Raw genomic sequence first — 20717 nt, 5'->3', positions numbered from 1 at the left:
TACATTGTTTTCCCTCTGTATGTGTCTTCCACTAGCTCCAAATTTCTTTTTATAAGAACAAAAGTCCTTTTGGATTAGGGCCCACCCTACTGATTTCATTTTCATTACCACTGCAAAGACCCTATTTCCAAATGAGGTCACATTCTAAGGTACTGGGGGATAGAACTGCAACATATCTTTGGGGAGTATAATTCAACCCCAAATAGGTACATAGCTCAGCCTAATAATAAACTGGAGGCCACAATAAAATATCATATGTTATTTTAGGGAAGTATGATTATTAACATGCCAAAAAGAATTCTCCTGAAACTTAGCTCTGGATCCTAATAAGGTAATGATGGCTAGGGTATAAAGTCTGTCTGTGTTTCACAATACAAATAAAATGCAATATACAATACAAATAAAAACAATTCAAAATTTAAAATAGCAATAATTATAGTTTCATAAACAGAAAATCCTATATAATAAAAGACTGATATGCAAATCGACTGAACAGCAGAACAACCAGTCACTATGACACACACTGACCACCTGGGGGCAGACGCTCAATGCAGGAGCTGCCTCCTGGTGGTCAGTGCGCTCCCACAAGGGAAGCGCCGCTCAGCCAGAAGCCGGGCTCATGGCTGGTGAGCACAGCAGCAGTGGCGGGAGCCTCTCCCACCACTAAGGACCCCTTGGGGGATGTCCGCTGAGGGGTCCTGGACTGCGAGAGGGTGCAGGCCAGGCTGAGGGACACCCCTCCCTCCAGTGCACGAATGTCGTGCACTGGGCCTCTAGTAAAATTTATAAATGTAGACGTTATGTGCCATGCTATAACATATTTTATACAAAATATAGCTCCTTACCAGTCTGGTACCAAATGCCAATCTGTGAATATTCCACCAGTACTCTGAGCACCACATTCAATGAGATGGCCTGCAAGGCTACAAAACAAACAAAAAAATAGCATTAATATGGTGAGCAAAATTTTCAATGCCTTCCCAGATATAAAATAATACTATAAATAAAATTTTATATTTGAAGGTATTGTCATAAAAGTGAGAAAAACCTTGGCCATTTTGTTTTTGTTTGTTTTTAAAAAGTAGGGTAATGACGCAGAAAGGCTGCTCTGGAATAACAGAAAATGGCCTGGTCGGAGACTCACAGGAATCTAGGCCAAGTGATAGACTGATCAAAATGGGACTAATGCATTACTAGTAAGGCTGTGAGAATTAACTGAAATAAAAACATGTGAAAGCATCATGAAAATTGCAAAGTGCTTCAACATGTAAGTTATTACCAGGCTTAAAGTGTGACATTAAATTGTCATTATATTATAGAACTACGGGCCTGGTGCATGAAGATTCATGCACAGGGGTTGGGGGGGGGGGGGGTCCCTCAGCCCGACATGCACCCTCTCCAATCTGGGAGCCCTCAGGGGAGCCCTCTCCAATCTGGGAGTTTCTGTTTGTCTTTGCAATCATATGAATGAATTGTCTGAGACTCCCACAGAATAATAGAGGCATTTTTTTTTTCTTTGCTTCATTGGTGGAGATTTCCCGGAAGTTTTAGGATACTGACCCTTTAATTTTTCCTAGACACTGATTTTACTTGTGTCTCACCTTTGCTTTCCCTCCATCCCCCACCGCAACAGTAACTTGCTCCAGGCTCACTTTGCTCTAGTGTCTAGGACAGTGGTTCTCAACCTGTGGGTCGCAACCCCTTTGGTGGTTGAACGACCCTTTCATAGGGGTCGCCTAAGACCATCCTGCATATCAGATATTTACATTACAATTCATAACAGTAGCTACATTACAGTTATGAAGTAGCAATGAAAATAACTTTATGGTTGGGTCACAACATGAGGAGCTGTATTTAAAGGGCCAGAAGGTTGAGAACCACTGGTCTAGGAGATCCCTCTGCTACCAGAACTATGATTCCCAGCATTCCTGGTGCTCCCCACACTCTGGGCTTCGGCTTCCAGTCCTGGGGCTGCCATCAGAACTACTATTCCCAAAATTCCTGGTGCTTCCCGCGCTGGGAGCAACCAAGAGAACCATGGCCTCCCAAGCCTCCAGCTCTCCTGCTCTGCTCTCCGCCCAGCACCTGTGTATGCAAATTAACCCACTATCTTTGTCAGGTTAATTTGCATATTCACCTTGATTGGGTGGTGAGCATAGCGAAGGGATGGTCAATTTACATGTTTCTCTTTTATTATATAGGATAGGGGAGAAAATATGTAAAATATTACCATCCTATTTGATATGTTAATGGACAAAAATTTATCAATGTATCTACTATTAAAATTTCCTCTTCAAAAATCTGAAAGATCTGAAGCTCTTTATAGAGTTGACAACATGGGAAATAAAACACTCTGGATTTTAGTTATTTGGCCTGTGTGAACCCAGGCTCCACCACATAACTAGTTCTGTGACTTTGGGCAACTTTCATAACCCTAATAATGTGTATCAGTTCCCTCATCTCTCAAATGGGAATAACAACATCTGCCTAATAAGTAAATTGTGAGAATAAAAAATAACTTTGTGAAGTGCCTATTAAATCACATAGTAGGTAGGCACTCAATAATAAACGATGGTTGCTTAAAATTTCTTCAATCAATGGTTACTTTGTTTCACAAAATTTCTTTAATCTTTGTAGGAGGCATCTTTCTTCAGCTTTAAAACTCTGTAGTATTAAAGAAATACAATTATGTTCAGTTTAAAATGTATTTAAGGTGACCTGCCAGACACACATATCTTAATTTCTGAAAAGCTTAAGTAAATTTTACTGTAATGTAGTTAAAAGAGGAAAATCACTACTAATATTATTAGACTTACCTTCCAGCAGCTAATAAGTCAAAGTCATTGCTTTTCCAACCAAACTATGAGGGGAAAAAAGACACCCACAAAAATTAATTATTTTATTTATAATTCACCAATTAGATATAGAATCTTTACATAGTATGTGTTTGATCAGTCCCCTACTTGATCTAAAGTATAACTCAAGATTACTGCATAGATTCAAATACAAAATTATATGGAGAAACTAACAAAAACCTCTCAGAAAAACATGAAGTAGAATTTTGCTCTGGACAAGATGGAATAACCTGGATCTATTTTAAACTAATGCCTGAAACAACAAAAAAGCCAGGTAACATATATGAAACCACAGTGTTTAAGACATTGGACATCAGGCAACAGAAACTAGTGACCTCTAACTAAGCAAGTTGAAACACATGAGATGGGCCTGTGATTGAGTTTCCAAGCCCAGTGCTGGGAGGGGGAATCGAAATGGAAGCTGGCAGGTTCCCTGAGTTAAGGAGCTGAGAGTCGAGGGAGACCACGATGACTAGAGTTTGCAGGATAGAATACCACATAGAGAGAAGAGTAGAGATAGAGAACTTTAGAGATCTTCACAGGACTCCTTGTTAAGTAGGCAGCCAAGAACTAGAGATAATGATAAATACTGGAAGCCTCTTGAGTATACATAGCATACAATTTGCTCCAAGTAGCAGCAAAACCAACATTACAAGAACAGTACTTCCTGAGTGGGAGGAAGAAAAGAGAGGGAGAGCTAGCCCTAAAGAGACGAATGGATTGGAAAAGGCAGGGAAGGAAGAGTCCACTGGAGGAATAGCTGGGCCCAAAGGTACATGGATTTGAGGACCAATATGAAGGCTTTAGAAGCAGCCTCCCACGGGAGAGTGCAGACTTAAAACTAGAGAACACAATTTCAAAAAAGCAAAGTTAGACATTGGGTTGAGTCTGAATGGATGAACAGGGAGATCCAAGAAGCCTAAGGGATGGCTCATTCTATCTATATAGCCCAATTATAATTTTCTCTCCATATGTAGAGAAAGAGCCTCCACTGCCCTTGAGAAGCTGGATTTGACTTGAGAATATTTTACAACAAAGAACCTCAAGCCCCTAAGGCAGTGGTTCTCAACCTGTGGGTCGTGACCATCGGTTTAATACAGTTCCTCATGTTGTGGTGACCCCCAACCATAAAATTATTTTTGTTGCTACTCCATAACTGTAATTTTGCTACTGTTATGAATCGTAATGTAAATATCTGATGTGTCATATGTGTTTTCCAATGGTCACAACCCACAGGTTGAGAACCGCTGCAAGGGATTAAATGGAGGCACACCAAGAACTAGGAATTTGACCAGGAAGGGGTCAATACACCTATTTTTAGAAAAAAAATTACTATTAAAAAATTAGCATAAGCAAAGTAGTCCCCAATCATATAGAAGTGTTCTCAAACTCTTAAGATTCTAAAGGATCCCAAGGTATTGAATAAAAAGCTGCAGGAGTTATTACACCAACCACACACACATATATAAACCAGTTTCACATGGTCATCTCTGAATAACTTAGTTAACAACAACAATAAAATATTCTACCATATTTTAATGAACATCATTATATAAAATCAAATTTGAAATTCACTGTGTGCCTTTTGGTACACGAGACATATTAGACCTCTATTAGGAAAGCAATTTATTTACTTTTGGCTTGTTTTTAATATTTAGAACTTAACAAATTGGCACCTGAACACACTTTGTAATGGCCAAAGAAAATTACATGTGTGTTAGTAAGCAAAACAAAGATGATGAGCTCAAGGTGACAAGTGTGTTCTCCCCATCAACTTACCTCGTGAATGAGGGGTCCCAGCACGAGAGCACTGTCCACGCAGCGCCCCGTCAGAACGATGTCGGCACCGAGGTCCAGGGCCCTGCTTATGGGTCTTGCTCTTTGGGAAACAGATCATCCCTGTTATTGTTTTCCACCCAAGTCAGATTAAAGCTTTTGATTAAACAACAACAACAACAACAACAAAAAACCACAACTGCTTATCATTTTGTCCAATGACTCAAGTATATTTCAACTAATTCCAGGCATTAAATGATGTGGACAAAAACACTCTCCTAGATACTTCCATTCACATTATTATTTTTAAATCAGTATTTCCTGTGTAGCTGTTTATCAAGTGTTCTGTCAACATTCACCCCTTATACAATGCCGGTTTGTCTGGGCATACATTCCTAGAATGTCAGTTATTTTACTTCATGGAAACTACTTCACAATCTCCTGGTATCCAATTTTGTTGTTGAGAGGTGTGTTATCAGTCTAAGTATTGATGCTTGTGTACTGCCTTTCTCTTTGGATGCTCTTACAATCTTAGTTTTCGGTTTTAGACAGTTGCATGGTATTATATCTTTTCGTTTAATCTGCTTGGGGTTGACTCTCCTTCTTGACCCTGTGGATAAATATGTCTCATCAACCCTGAATAATTCCCAGCCATTGTCTCTGGACATTGCTTTCCCCCATCCTACATAATAAATGGCTAATATGCAAATCGACCAAACAGCAGAATGACTGATTGCTATGACATGCACTGACCACCAGGGGGCAGATGCTCAAGCAGGGGCTGCCCCCTGGTGGTCAGTGTACTCCCACAGGGGGAGCACTGCTCAGCCAGAAGCCCTGAGCCAGGTTCACGGCTGGTGAGTGCAGCAGCAGTGGTGGGAGTCCCTCCCGCCTCCATGGCAGCACTAAGGATGTCCTCCTGCTGGCTTAGGCCTGCTCTCTCTGGAGAGTGTGCCTAAGCCAGCAATGGGACATCTCCTGAGGGCTCCCAGAATGCGAGAGGGCGCAGGCCAGGCTGAGAGACCTCCCTTCCCAAGTGCATGAATTTCATGCACCGGACCTCTAGTTCTTTATATTCTCTTCTCTCACTCTTAGATAGGACGTTAGACCTTACAATTCTATCCACGTATCTCAAACTTCTATTTCTATCTCTTTAACCTGGGCTGATCTCAGTAAATTTTATCAGATCCATTTTTCCAATTCATTAATCTTCCATTAATTGTATCTAATCTGCTGTTTAATTCACCCATTAAAATTTTATTTCAATGACTATATGTTTGATTAATAAAGTTCATTTGGTTTCTACTCAAATCCATCTAGGCCTTCTTTGAAAGCTTGTTCCCTGCTCTGGTTTTTATTCCATCTTCATTTCTTTAAACATCTTTAACATGCTTATAGCATTCTGCATCAAAACATTCCAGTTTATGAATTCCATGGGCATTTACATTTTTTTGGAATTTCAGACTGTGAACTCCTATTAAGTTTGGTGAGGCTTTATTTGTGGAGCAGCCTCTTTTGAGGGAACATCTGGATTTGCATTTGCTTCTGCCAGATGTTCTGGTGATATTAGCAGCCATAAACTTTTTAACTCCCAAGGCTTAAAGTTAAATTCCTCTTTCTGTCCTGTTATTGGTTTAGATGGGTCAAGGGGACACTGTAGCAGCGACAGTTGTCAGAGAATGTCTGCCTCCTTTACTCAGGCCTATTGTCTGGCCTGGAAGCTGCAAATTATGGTGGTTCTTGAGAAAGTCCTGTGGGTATTCCTAAGAGTTTCTGCTGCTACCTGGCACACTGGGAAAAAGGCTGTTGAAATGGCCAACGCTTTGAAGCCACAAGTGTCCATCTATATTCGAAAGGATGGAAGGGAGGGCGGGAGGAATAAGGGACATAAGAGAAAAGACCCTACCCAAGGTACACATTCATGCTTTCAATGGTGTCTGGAAATTTCTTCCCACTCTCCATATCTGTGATAGTGGATCCTTGCAGAGCCTCCTTCTATAAATATTTTACAAAAATATTTTAAACCTTTATTCACAGAGAGCTTACTTGTATTATACAAAAGTAGAGTGACAGTTGTTCATTTGAAAAATAATACAATAATAAATAAATAATAGAATAAATTGTGTTTTGTGCACTCACAATTGTAAACCTACTTTTGCCCCATCCTGTATATGCTAAACAACAAGAACATGTAATAGATAAGTAGACTCCTATACATTTCATTATTGGGATGAAGAAAGTAATATATTAAAAAAGTTATTCTGTATATTCTATTTCAGGCATTTTTCATACAGTGTTTCATTTTGTTTTCCAAACAACCCTGACAGGCAGGTGTCACAACCCCTATTTTGTAGACAAAGAACCCAATCAAGAAAGGCTGAGTGAAGCCTGTTGGTGAAGCGTGTGGGCTCTGACCCCTAGCAAACCACCAGCTTCCCTGTGCTTCTCTGAGTTTCTTCATCTTTAAAGCAGGGCACTGATAGTATCGATCCCACAGAATTGGTGTAAATACATATATAATCTCTTCTAGTTCTTACAAAGTGATATGCAGAATTTGAAAGGTCCTATAGCAATTTCTCTCCAGTAAAGAATCATGCTTCCTATCAAGCCAATGTTCAGAATAAAAGTTACCAATGCATGTTCCCCTTAATCATGAAATGATGTATTCAGGGACTCCTAATGCCGACATATTTTCCCAGGCTAAGCACCAAAGCACGGGAGAGAGCATGGTATAGGGTGGTCTCTACAATCTCCCCCCTCAAAAGAAGGGCTCAGGCTAAAACAGGACAAAGCACCTGAAAATTGTGTGAAGCACCACAGCATCAGCTACACCTACATAGAGATGATCACTCATAAAAAGAACATGTCATCACCTCCCAGAGGCTCTAAAAGTGGACGACACGTTCTGTTCTCCTGAAGTCCGTCATAGCACGGAGTGACACCAAAGCCAAAGCAACGTCACCACCAAAGATTAAAGCTGGGACTGCTGCACCCTTAAGTCCCCAACAGGATTTGGTGTTTTATATCTATTACAAAACATAGCTATAGCCCTGGTCGGTCTGCCTCAGTGGATGGAGCATTGGCCTGTGGACTGAAGGGTCCCAGGTTGAATTCCGGTCAAGGGCATGTACCTTGGTTGTGGGCATATCCCCAGTAGCGGGTGTGCAGGAGGCAGCTGGTCGGTGTTTCTCTCTCATCGATGTTTCTAACTCTCTATCCCTCTCCCATCCTCTCTGTAAAGAATCAATAAAATATATTTAAAAAAATATATATAGCTATCCTATATAATAAAAGGGTAATATGCAAATTGGCCCTAACAGCAGAAAGACTGGGAATGACTGGTCACTATGACACACACTGACCACCAGGGGGCAGACGCTCAATGCAGGAGCTAACCCCTGGTGGTCAGTACACTCCCACAGGGGGAGCTCTGCTCAGCCACAAGCCAGGCTGATGGCTGCCAGCACAGCGGTGGTGTCAGGAGCCTCTCCTGCCTCCTCAGCAGTGCTAAGGATGTCTGACTGCAGCTTAGGTCTGCTCCCCGCTGGCAAGTGGACATCCCCTGAGGGGTCCCAGGCTGCCAGAGGGATGTATGACTGCCAGCTAAGGCCCGATCCCCCAGGGGAGTGGGCCTAAGCCAGCAGGTGGACATCCCCTGAGGGGTCCCAGACTGCGAGAGGGCACAGGCTGGGCTGAGGGCCACCCCCCCACCCCCGGCCCAAGTGCACAAATTTTTGTGTACCGGGCCTTTAGTAATATATAATATAACATATGCATACATGTGAAAGTGTGTGACTTATGGTAAGTACATATTTTCGTTGTGTTCAGTTACTATTTCAACAGGAGTAGGCAGGGTTTTGGCTATGAAAGGTCAAACTCTGATATTCCTAGGCAGGGACCTGCTTCACAGTAGTACTGTTTCCATATTAGTTCTCTACAAACAAATGAAAATCTGTCCAGGGTTACATTCCTTTCCATAAAGGGAAAATGGCGACAGTTTAATTCTCTTGGATAAGATTTTAAGAATTTGTCATCACATTGGGATCATTAAAGCAGAAGTCTGCCACATGCTAATGTAACATCATATTTAAAGTAAATCAGTGGCCCTAGCTGGTTTGGCTCAATGTATAGGGCAGTGATGGCGAAACTTTTGAGCTCGGCGTGTCAGCATTGTGAAAAACCCTAACTTAACTCTGGTGCCGTGTCACATATAGAAATTTTTTGATATTTGCAACCACAGTAAAACACTTATATTTTTGATATTTATTTTATATATTTAAATGCCATTTAACAAAGAAAAATCAACCAAAAAAATGAGTTCGTGTGTCACCTCTGGCACGTGTGTCATAGGTTCGCCATCACTGATATAGAGCGTCAGCCTGGGGACCGAGGGGTCCCAGGTTCGATTCCAGTCAAGGTCACATGCCTGGGTTGTGGGTTCGATCATCAGTAGGGAACATGTAGGAGGCAGCCAATCAATGATTCTCTCTCATCATTGATGTTTCTACTAGTATCTCTCCTCTCTCCCTTCCTCTCTGAAATCAATAAAACAAAAAATAAAGTAAATCAGTGGACAGTTATGGCAGCAAATTCACTCACAGCAGTTAGAAGGAGGATTCAGATGAATTTAAAATATACTATTTACACAGAAATAGGACAGCTCTGCAAGGTTATCTCCACAGCAGTTTTCACAAATCAGGAATCTAAACCTGCAGAGAGGACATTTAGCAGGCCTATATGAGCAAGCCAAAGGCTCTACCAAGATAAAGCTAATTAGCAGATCTGTTCTGTTTACTCTCAAACAAATGAGTCCATTGATTTTTGTGTGTTCCTGACAGCTAGCACAAGTATCCGAGAGCCCACAGAAATTGCTTGCATTTCACAAGTGGGATTTTACAGCCTTTGAATTTCACAGGGAGCCGAGCTCAGCCTAAGAAAACAGCACCCAGGAAAAGCTTGAAACATCTAGCTTTTCAAATTGAAGAGTTAATAAAAAACTTTATAATTTCATTTCCTTTCCTGTTGTGACACAGAATGTATCACCTGCAGCAAAATCCATCAGCTGGAACCCAAATAATGTTAAGATTAGAAAGGTAAGTAATCACTTGTGTTAAAAAAAAACTTCATGTTTTGTAAGAAGCACAATTTCAACTTACACTTCCATGTTCAAAGGAGGGCCCAAAGTTATTCTAAACACTGTCTTCAGTGAGTCAATAAATCTTTCATAGCAGGCACATAAGTGGTTTATAAACATTAATGGATAATCTAGACCAGAATTTCTAGACTAAAGTGACACAGATTAGAGAGAGATTTCTAGAGCTCAGTCTGAAGAGTTATAACCAAATCCAATAATTAGATCAAGGTAAACGATCCTAGTTGTTCATCACAGGATAGATGGCTTCTTGCTTAGGAGTGTATCACATAAATGTCAATAACCTCGCCCAGGATGTCATCTCCAGTGACCACTGCTATTTTCAAATCAACACCAGCCTTCCTGGCCATCTTGTCCAGGGCAGCAGCACACATGAGAGGGTTGGTACCCCCAGCATTGCTGACCACACGCACGCCTGCCAGAAGAGAAACACATGGCAATCACTCCGATGCAAGTTCAATTAGCAGCTTTCATTCAAAGAACTGCTTTCTCTGCCCACTGTTTTGTTTGTTTGTTTTTACCTTTTAGAGGCAAATATACCAAAGGCAATGGCATCCCTATATAATGTTTAAGTGGCTGAAGCCACTTCCGGTGTTTACGCTCATCAGATGCATGGCTGGTAACTGATGTGAAGGGAGATGTAACTCTTGGGTCCTCATAAAAATATCTGTGGGCTAGTAAAGAAATAACTAGTTCTGATTTTTAAAATTCGCCAGATTTTCTAAATAAGCCTCTAGAGCAGCGGTTCTCAACCTGTGGGTCGCGACCCCTTTGGCGGTCGAACGGCCCTTTCACAGGGGTCGCCTAAGACCATCCTGCATATCAGATATTTACATTACGATTCATAACAGTAGCAACATTACAGTTATGAAGTAGCAACGAAAATAATCTTATGGTTGGGTCACAACATGAGGAACTGTATTTAAAGGGCCAGAAGGTTGAGAACCACTGCTCTAGAGGGAACTGATCCAATCAATTCCATTTTGAAAACTCTAATCTTTAATTTGATGTCTGACAGCTATTTGGAATACTACAAAGTGGCTAAAGAGAGAGTCAACATCCCAGAATTCTAAGGTAGAGAGGACTTGAGTGATCACCTACTCCAGGTGTTCTCATCTTTTAAAGATTCATTATCCTTTGAGGAATCTGATAAAAACTATGGATTCTCTCCTCAGGGGAAAAAGCTTCTTTTGCTTATAATTTCAGGGGCATGTCAGATTCCCCGATGCCTAGCCTTGGGTACCAGATTAAGAAACATTTACCAAATCCAACTATCTCGTTTACAGATGAAGAAGCCAAGGTGCAGGGAAGCTAAGTGACGCGTCCAAGGTTGTGCAGCTTATTAGGGACAGCGGCAGGATGAAAACCCTGGGTGTCCCACTCCCCATCTGTCATCTGTGGTGTCAGATTCTATATGGACTGTGTGGGTGGTTAATGGCCAAATGGCCATCACACAAAATCTGCAAAGGGTTCTGAATGTTTTGCTGAACCACTCCTATTAACTGGCCAAAGGGTGATTATTAAGTATAAAGTATTAGAATTTATACCCTTTCTAACTAAATACGATATTTTTTTATCTGTTTTCACTCTCTTCAACCTATTCAGGTACATTTGAATCAACCTCCATCCTCCTCCCCACCTCCCTCCTCCCCACTAACACTTTCCTAAAACTCCCTCCTTTTTGAGTTCTGGTGACTGCACTATCAGGTTCTTCCCTGTCTCTTCCACAGTTCACCGCTTCCTGCCTCCCCCCCACTCACATTTTATATCTCGTTCTTTGACTCCACCATCCCTCCTCTTTCAAGGGTTCCCTAAAGCTCAACCCTACTTTTCTTTATATCCATTCCCACCTCTGCCTCCTTAAGAAATCCTTCCCAATAATGGATTCAACTAGTACTTTTATTGATTAAAACTCCCTCCCTCAAACCTGTTTTTATCTCCACCCTCTCATCCAAGTGGTAGTATCTTCAACCTTGTTTGTACTGTGATGTCTAACTCTATATTTAACATATAGCAAGAGCAGAAGTAGAGGCCCTTGTGTGTTAACTGACATTTTATGATTCTAAAATGAAAAATAATATACAAATAACAATTTTACTATGAATACTTAAGGTCCATAAGAAGTTTTGGTTAAGTCTGACACCTTGCTTTCTTTGTGCCTTACTTTCAGGATAAATTATTTTTTAAAAAGGACATATAGCTCCCTCTAGAGGAAAATAATGATATTTTAGAAAACAGAACCTCCTAACATATATTCTGAGATTCACCAACAATAAAACTAAATGGTACACAATAACCACATCAGACTAGCAATTATTAAAAACTCTTCATCTTGCCCTAGCTGGTTTGGCTTAGTGGATAGAGCATCAGATTGCAGTCCAAAGGGTCTCAGGTTCGATTCCAGTCAAGGCACATGCAGGAGGCAACCAATCAATGTGTTTCTCTCACATTGATATTTCTCTATCTTTCCCTCTCTCTTCCACTCTCTCTAAAAATCAGTGGAAAAATATCCTTCAGTGAGGATTAAAAAAACACACACAACAACTCTTCATCTTAAAGATCTTAAACAATAACATATTGTAAAGGATTTATCCTTCTTAAGCAGAGATACATTTGCAGTACTTAAGAGATACTCAGTAATGTCACTGGAAGTTACCTCAGGACCCAACTGCAAAAGACTTTCTTTGTTAGCCCAATAAGTCACAGCACTATGGCAATGAGGTCAGAGCCTTGGATTTGGTTTAAGTATAGTCAGCGGCTTTTATAGATCCCAAGACATCTTCCTAAGATTTGCTCTGAGCCACAGAGACCCAGGGTGAGAGAGTGCGAATCAGTATAATTATAACTCTCCAACTGGAAATCAACCCAAATATGTTGGTGTGTTGACACTGGCTATATTTTTAAACATTCTTTCACCTAATAACAACTGCCTTCTTTCCTCAGAACCACATCAAAGTGGCTCATAAGGCCTTTTCAACTGTTCATTGAGTTAATTATTTATTTTTAATGACTACATCGTATATATAAATATATATTTATCTATATAATATAAATATAGTATTTAAATATATTTAGCTATATTACATAAATACATATAAATATCCTATCTAAAAGACAAAAAGGGTAATTAACCATTCCTCCGCTACGCTTCCCATTGGCTAATCAGGGCGATAAGCAAATTAACTGCCAACAAAGATGGTGGCTGGCAGCCACGCAACTGAAGCGAGCAGGAGGCTTGCTTGCTCCAGTGATGGAGGAAGCCAAGGTTCCCCGCCTGCCACGGCCAGGCTCTGAGCTCCGAAAGCAACAGCTCCAAAAGCAACAAAGTTTCAATTATAGAAGCCAAACAAACTCCAGATACCTGCTTGCAGCCAGCCGCAGCCTCAGAGCTGGAGCGAGCAGGATGGCAACAAAGTTTCAGTTATAGAAGGTAAATAAATCCCAGAATAAAAAAGAAAAAAGAAATAAAGGAGAGGCTGGGAGCTTCAGTTGCCAGCCATCCTGAAAATGGCCCTCAGCCTCTCACCCAGACTGGCCAGGCACCCCAGTGGGGACCCCCACCCTGAAGGGGGTGTGGCCAGCCTGAAAACAGCCATCAGCCCCTCATCCAGGCTGGCCAGGCACCCCAGTGGGGTCCCCCACCCTGAAGGGGGTGTGACCAGCTGCAAACAGCCATCAGCCCCTCATCCAGGCTGGCCAGGCAGCCAAGTGGGACCCCTACCCTGATCCGGGACACCCTTCAGGGCAAACCAGCCGGCCCCCACCCATGCACCAGGCCTCTATCCTATATAGTAAAAGGGTAATATGCAAACTGACCCTAACAGCAGAAAGACTGGGAATGACTGGTCACTATGACACACACTGACCACCAGGGGGCAAACGCTCAATGCAGGAGCTGCCCTCTGGTGGTCAGGGCGCTCCCACATGGGGGACCTCTGCTCAGCCACAAGCCAGGCTGATGGCTGCCAGTACAGTGGTGCTGGTGGGAGCCTCTCCTGCCTCCTCAGCAGTGCTAAGGATGTCTGACTGCAGCTTAGGTCTGCTCCTCGCTGGCAAGTGGACATCCCCCGAGGGCTGCCGGGCTGCCAGAGGGATGTCTGATTGCCAGCTTAGGCCCAATCCCCCCGGGAGCAGGCCTAAGCCAGCAGGTGGTCATCCCCTGAGGGGACCCAGACTGTGAGAGGGCACAGGCCGGGCTGAGGGGATCCCCCCCTCCCGAGTGCACAGATTTTTGTGCACCGGACCTCTAGTAATATATATTACATAATATATAAATATATATCCTCTCTTTCTTAAAACCTGACATGCCATTAAATACAGAAAATTAAGATGATTTAAATGTTTTTCAAATTACCTTTTTTATGAATGTCCTTTATATATGGAGCCATGGCAGTCTGTACAAAATCAGGAACATAGCCCAAATCCTAAAATATAAAAATAAATATGTTATCCGCTATGAAATGCATTTGTGCAACTCAAAGGCAACAGACTAATCAATCCTTTAATTACTTTCAAGGCTACTTTTAAGTTAAATTTTAAGTAATTGTAATATTTATGTTGTCTGAAAATCACTAATCCCTTATGAATTTGAGGTTATAATAAATCAGTGGAAATATCTACATGATATAAAAATAAACTTAACCTGCATTACTACCAAAGAGATGAAATAAGAATAACCAAACAAATGAATCACTTTTCTTTTGTGATCTACAGAAGTTTTAACTCCAAAGTTTTATTAAAAACTAAAATTCCCAACACTATACATGTCCTCAGCATACCCCTACATTGTCAAGAAAAGGTAAAGCTTTTACATTTATTTGGTAGATTATAGAAACAGATGTAGGAAACCAATAGAGTGGAGTGGAGTAAGAGTAGTTTAAAGCACAAACTAGATAGTTAGTTACACTACTAGAGATTCACTTTTAAATGAACTCTAACAAGCTCTATGATTCAAATGGTCCTCTGGTCTAAATGGAATTTCTGCTGGGATATTCCATGCCTGGGGCTAATTTCTTGGCCTTATGTATTAAAACAAAAATAATTAATTTACTGGATCTAACAAAAATATTTCAGAGTTAGGACTAAGACATTGATCACATATTATATATGACAGCATAAGCAATTTTTCATGTTAATAAAGCCTTTTTCATAAGTATAATTTTAGTGGCTACATAAGATTTCATTGTCTGGATCTCTCATCATTTACTTAACCATGTCCTTATTGTTGGCCATTTAGGTCTTTCATTTTCTGTGCATGTTATAAATAAGGCTACATTATCCATCTTTGTGAGCAAAGCTCTTCCACAGTTAGCTGTAGTTCCTTAAGATAATTCTGACTTCAGTGGCAGTAAATAACCAAACAACTTATATTTTTCCAAATAATGAGATCTAACATTTTAAGGCTTTATAAGTCATCTATGAAAACATTTTCTAATGTAATTATACTTTAAGGTATCATTTCATGGTCATTAAAATGATTACAATAGGGGGGTGGGAAGAGATCAAACAAAGAATTTGTATGCATATATGCATAACCCATGGACACAGACAATAGTGTGGTGAAGGCCTGGGGCAGTGGTGGGCTAGAAGGAGCTGGGGGTGGGGGGAGAAGGGAACTTATGTAATACTTTCAACAATAAAGATTAAAAGATAACAATAATAAGTAAATGATTACAATAATTAACTTACAGATGATTTTACTTTGGCAGCAGTTAGGAGGCACATAGTTATCTCTGAGAGATAATCAAAAACCAAATAATCCAGCTTCTCTCCATATAGTAGCTGAGGAACTAGAAGTAAAGCACAAAGTGTAGTTTACTTTCTAAAATTGAAATTTAACAATAATTTAATCAACATTTTTAAAAAGTATGAATGAAATCACATTTTCTTTACATTATCCAAAATCAGAAGTTGCACATATATGCATATGCGTTTTGTGGGCATGTCCCTGGGAACCCTTCCTAGCTTAATGAGATTTTGGTCACTGTACTTTACATCCAAGCACTGCCATATTGGGGTGATAATCCACACACTTCATCATGCTGATTAAAGAAAAGTAAATTATTATAGGGTAACAGAAAAATATCTGTAGCTATGGTAGCAGATTTCCCCATTTCCAGTGCTCTCCAGAATTTATTTCCATCTAATGGCAAAGATCTCTTTGTAAAAAGAAATGACAAATTTTCCAATGTATCAGGTGTAAATCTTCTTTGCTATTCCAAGCTCATAATCAATTCAGGAAAAAATCAATTATGCCCCTCACAGCTTTTGGTATAACAGAAATAGGCAAGGTCAAAGGGAATATCTAATATCTGCTCTTACCAAGCTTCTAGTTTCCTCCTTCCATTATTCTAAAATAACCGGTTGTGTTATTAAAAATCTCAAAGGCAATTCTCAAAGTAAAACACAAGAGACATAAAAGTCTAAAGAAAAATGCTATAATGCTGTCCTCCTAAATAGTGTGTGTTTAAGGGTAGGAGCTTTGTCTTAATCTGGTGTCCCTGTCCAGCTTTGTACCTGATGGTACTTAGCAAAAGTTGGTTGTTTACATAAGAGTACATTTCAAATCAGCTCTTCTTGAAGGTTTCTTCATATCTCTCATCAGATCTCTCATTTTTCATAAACTATCATGGCATACCCAAGGATTACTTAAGCCTCAAATCTTGTTAAGTGCCATAGAATTCTTTATTCTGGCATGGTGAAATTCCTAAAACCTACTGTAAAGATTCTATGCAAAGGTTTCTCACAAGTAGAAACATTTCCCACTAGGTTAGGGACTTGACAAAGCCAAGTCTTATATGACTCCATAAAGTAAATACAGAGTTGGAAGTATTTATTAATTATTGAGATAGTCACTTACATATTTTTCCCAGTATAATGCAACTACGATCTATATATATATAAAAGCCTCAGCAACTGTCCAACCAGTAGCTATGACGCTCAATGCAGGAGCAGAAACCACAGATGTGGAAACATGGAACAGACTGATGAATCTCAGAAGGAAGGGGGGAAGGGAAAGGGTAGGAAGAAATTAACCAAACGTCTCATATGCATACTAGAGGCCTGGTGCACAGATTCGTGCACTGGTGGGGTCCCTCAGCCTGGCTTGAACCCTCTCGCAATTCGGGGCCCCTCGGGGGATGTTGGAGAGCCAGTTTTGGCCTGATCCCCACAGGCCAGGCTGAGGGACCCCACCAGTGCACAATATCATGCACTGGGCCTCTCGTACCATAGAAGACAGATAGATAACTCTTACCATCATAAAAGAGTAAACTTAGACATGATGTACATACAAAAAAAAACATTAAAATAGGAGGATTATTGAAAGACAAGTGGCTCTATAATTAATGCTATGTTACTAGTATTTCTCCACCACACTTGAGCTCAGGAAGGTCACAAGCAACAATGTTGGGATAAGTAGTACTATCCGAAATGTCCGTCAATCTCTAGCTAAGCCATTCTACAGACAGCACACGGAATAGAATCTTTCATCGGTGACTTCAGAGAAGGAAGAAATATCTCACTTTGGGACTTTATGCCAAGATGTTTAGCAACAGTGCAAAATTCAAACAGGCACAAGTGGTAAAATCCAAGTGCATCAAGAAGGCAGCTGGATACCCTAACATGGATTTTAGAGCAGGAAAAGTCCATGTTGGAGGCATAAGTGTAGAGTCTTCCTAGGTACTGATGTTAAATATTATAGAGAAGAGCACCTATGCCTGGGACACTCCAAACTTTAGCTTTTAAGAAGAAGAGGAACTAGTCAAGGAGACTGAGAAGGAAGGGGCAGGAAAGAAGGAGGAAAACTTCACGAGACTTCTAGAAGAAAGAATTTTAAGGAGACAGTGATCAATTTAGTTAATACTACTACTGATAGGTCAAGGAATAGGAGGGCCAAGATTGACCCCTCAATTTAGGAGTCATTGGCTAAATGGGTGGAGGTTACTAGTCCTAGCTTCTCTGAAATAAGAAATACAAGGTTCTGGCCTGGCCGGTATTGTTCAGTAGTTAGAGCACTGACCCGTGCACGGAAGGGTCATGGGCTCGATTCCCGATCGAGGGCATGTACCTGGTTGCAGGTTCAATCCCCAGCCCCAACCAGGGGGGTGCGGAAGGCCGGCCCCAACTGGGGATGTCTGGCCCCAACCAGTTGGTATGTCTCACTCACATCAATGTTTCTTTCTTCTCCCTTCCTTCCACTCTCTAAAAATCAATGGAAAAATATCCTTGGGTGAGGATTAACACAACAAAAAAAAAAAAAGAAGAAAAAAAGAAAAACAAAGTTCCAAGATATTAAATAAATTGAACACCAAGATCACATATCATTAGCCAGTTAGCAGCAGAACTGGGCCCAGAACCCACACTGAACACAAGCCTTCAGAAGTTAGTCATGGTTCTTGAATCCCAGAACAGGCTTTTCTTCAATCACATATTATGATGTCAACTTGCCCTTGGTAACTGTGATGCAGAAGGAGGCCTCTATTAAGACTTTAAACAAAAAGGAACAAGCATCAATATTAGAATTTGGGGGCACAATGATAGTGAAACAGAGACAATACCCTTCAAATCAAATGAAAGAGGCAGACACTGCAACCACAGCAAGCCCAGGTGTCAAAACACACTGCAATACAAAGAAATGTTTACATCTCCTCAAAGGAAATTCTCTGGGCAGTATTTCACTAGATGGCTTCCATATAAAAAAGTGATCAATAAATTCTCCCAGGCCCCATTCCCATATGTTACTAGCACTATGTATAATCAGGGCTTGAAAAATGGGGATCTGATTCCCCACCCTCTTTCCTTCACCTGATTTTTTTTTTTTTTTTAATCTTCACCTGAGGATATTTTTCCATTGATTGTTAGGGAGAGTGGAAGAGAGAGAGAAAGACAGAGAGAAACATTGATGTGAGAGAAACACATCGATTGGTTGACTCCTACATGAGCCCTGACCAGGGCCCAGACCCGGGGGAGTCTGCAACCAAGATACGTGTGCCCTTGACAGGAATCAAACCCGAACCCAGGACTCTTCCATCAGCACGTAGATGCTCTATCCAGCTAGGGCCACCTGATTTCTTTATCAAAGTGCCCAAAAGGAGGGAGAAGGAGAATACATTTTTACTTTAGGTCTTAGTTTTAAATTAAATTTTCATTTTAAGATTTAAACATTCTAACACATTTCTAGGGGCCAAAGGCACAAGAGAGTCTTAAACCATTTAGGTATAATGCCCGTTTTAACAGTCCCAACTGCTCCCCTCAAATCACAACCACCGGGGCAGCTATGGGGGGAAAAAAGAGGAACAACTGTAATAATCTGAACAATACAGATTTAATTTTTTAAAAAAAATCACAACCACCAACAACCAAGGAGTCACTCTGCCGCCAAAGTCCGCTGAACGATTTTGCAGCCCAGGAAAGTGAAGCGTTCCCAAGGGAAGACGGGGGCCAGGCGGAGGAAAAGACGGATTTGGCTCCGAGCTGACTTGTTACTCGGGATGGAGCGGAGGGAGTGGCTGACGGTCCCAGGGCCCCGACAGAGAGGAAGGCGGGCGCTTCTCCAGGGAGAGGCAGAGGCGGAGCCAGCGCTGGCACCTGGCCCACGGGGCTTCGGTGGAGGAGAAAGGTCGCCGCCAGGCTGGGGCGCGTGGCGCAGAAAAGCCCCGTCGTGGGGCTCGAAACCTTCCAGAGTTCCCAGTGCCCTGGCTCCGGGAGCTAGTCCCCCACGCCTGGCGTCCCTCCAGGGCTGCCCTAAGCCTCGCGCCTCCCTTCCAACCTTTCCTCCCGGGGAAGCGGGCAGAGAGGGGCTCAGTGGAGTGAGCGGCGGCGCAGATCGCAGCCGCGTTACCTGATGCCGCCGTGTCTCCCCAGAAGGCGGAGGCGCAGCCGAGACGCACGGCGCAGCCCCGCGACCCCGGCTGCTCACCCGCGCCGGCCTCCGCCCGCGTGCCCAGTGCCCGGCGCCCGGCGCCCCAGGCGGCCGCCCGCGTGAGCCCGAGCCCGAGCCGGACAGTCGCCCGCAGCGGGCGCAGCGGCCCGACACAGCTCATGGCGCGCGCTCCACACCCGGGAGCCCGGCCGCCCTGGCGCCCTGGCGCTCGCTCCGTGGAGTAACCGCGCCCCGCGCGCCCCCTCCTGGCCACGCCCCACCCGCGCCCGAAGCCCGGGCCTCGGGGCCCCAGTCCTGCCAACCCAGGGCTCCAGCTCCAGTGACTGTGACCATCATCACCACGAAACAGAAGGGAAGGGTTGCCGGTTCAGCTCCTCTCCTCCGTTCCCGTCAAAGGGTCCTCACGCCTTATTCCCTTTCAAATTCTGAGTCTGAAAAGGAAGACAACCCAATAAGATAAAGATATGGGGGCCCCTGACTTCTCTTCCAAGGAGCTAGAGAATTATACCAACGCCAGCTCTCCTTCTACAGCCAGGCCGGTGAAGAAACGATTTACAAGACGCTAATCTAAGAGCTTTACTTATTTTATTTACGTTGCAGGCTTCTGAGTTCATGCTTTAAAATGTTTAATATTTATTAACACATTAAATAGAACAACCCAACGAGATGGATGATACAAGTATCCCCAGTGTATAACTGAGGAAAACTCAAGACTCAGCGAAGTCAGTCCCTTTCCCAGGGTCACACAGCTAGAAGTTATAAAGCTGGAATTGAAACCCAGGCAGTCTGGCTCCAGTCTCCACACTCTCTGCTCTCACCGCACACTGCCCCAGTTAGAAAAAAACAAAACAAAAAAAAACCTGTGACCTCATTTAATCCCCCCAACGAACCAACCAGGTGGGTACTGTTATTGTCTCCATCTTACAGGCAAGGAAACTTAGGCACAGAGAGGCTACTAATGGAGCTAGAAATTGGTGCAGGCAAGACACTAGCAGCCAGTTTGATCCTTAACTACCATGGGAGAGGAGATGCGAGTCATACAGAAGGAGAA

General features: G+C 42.2%; 1 protein-coding gene across 4 annotated transcripts in view; it reads right to left on the bottom strand.

The window, feature by feature from the left end:
• LOC118658998 overlaps nt 1-19886 on the bottom strand; it is a 91897-nt gene extending 72011 nt beyond the window's left edge. For all 4 annotated transcript variants that reach the window (XM_036314914.1, XM_036314916.1, XM_036314915.1 and 1 more), the window contains exons 1-8: nt 19625-19886; nt 15472-15572; nt 14138-14207; nt 10068-10198; nt 6538-6626; nt 4635-4734; nt 2817-2860; nt 846-923 (exon numbers count right to left, since the gene is read on the bottom strand). In XM_036314914.1, the coding sequence (XP_036170807.1) occupies nt 846-923; nt 2817-2860; nt 4635-4734; nt 6538-6626; nt 10068-10198; nt 14138-14207; nt 15472-15572; nt 19625-19826 (815 nt within the window). In that variant the 5' untranslated portion in view covers nt 19827-19886. The remainder of the gene's footprint in view (nt 1-845; nt 924-2816; nt 2861-4634; nt 4735-6537; nt 6627-10067; nt 10199-14137; nt 14208-15471; nt 15573-19624) is intronic.
• Nucleotides 19887-20717: the final 831 nt, after the last annotated feature.

This window comes from Myotis myotis, unplaced genomic scaffold (genome assembly GCF_014108235.1).
Source record: "Myotis myotis isolate mMyoMyo1 unplaced genomic scaffold, mMyoMyo1.p scaffold_m19_p_6, whole genome shotgun sequence".
Taxonomy (NCBI): Eukaryota; Metazoa; Chordata; class Mammalia; order Chiroptera; family Vespertilionidae; genus Myotis; species Myotis myotis.
This window is presented reverse-complemented; position numbering and strand designations above follow the sequence as displayed.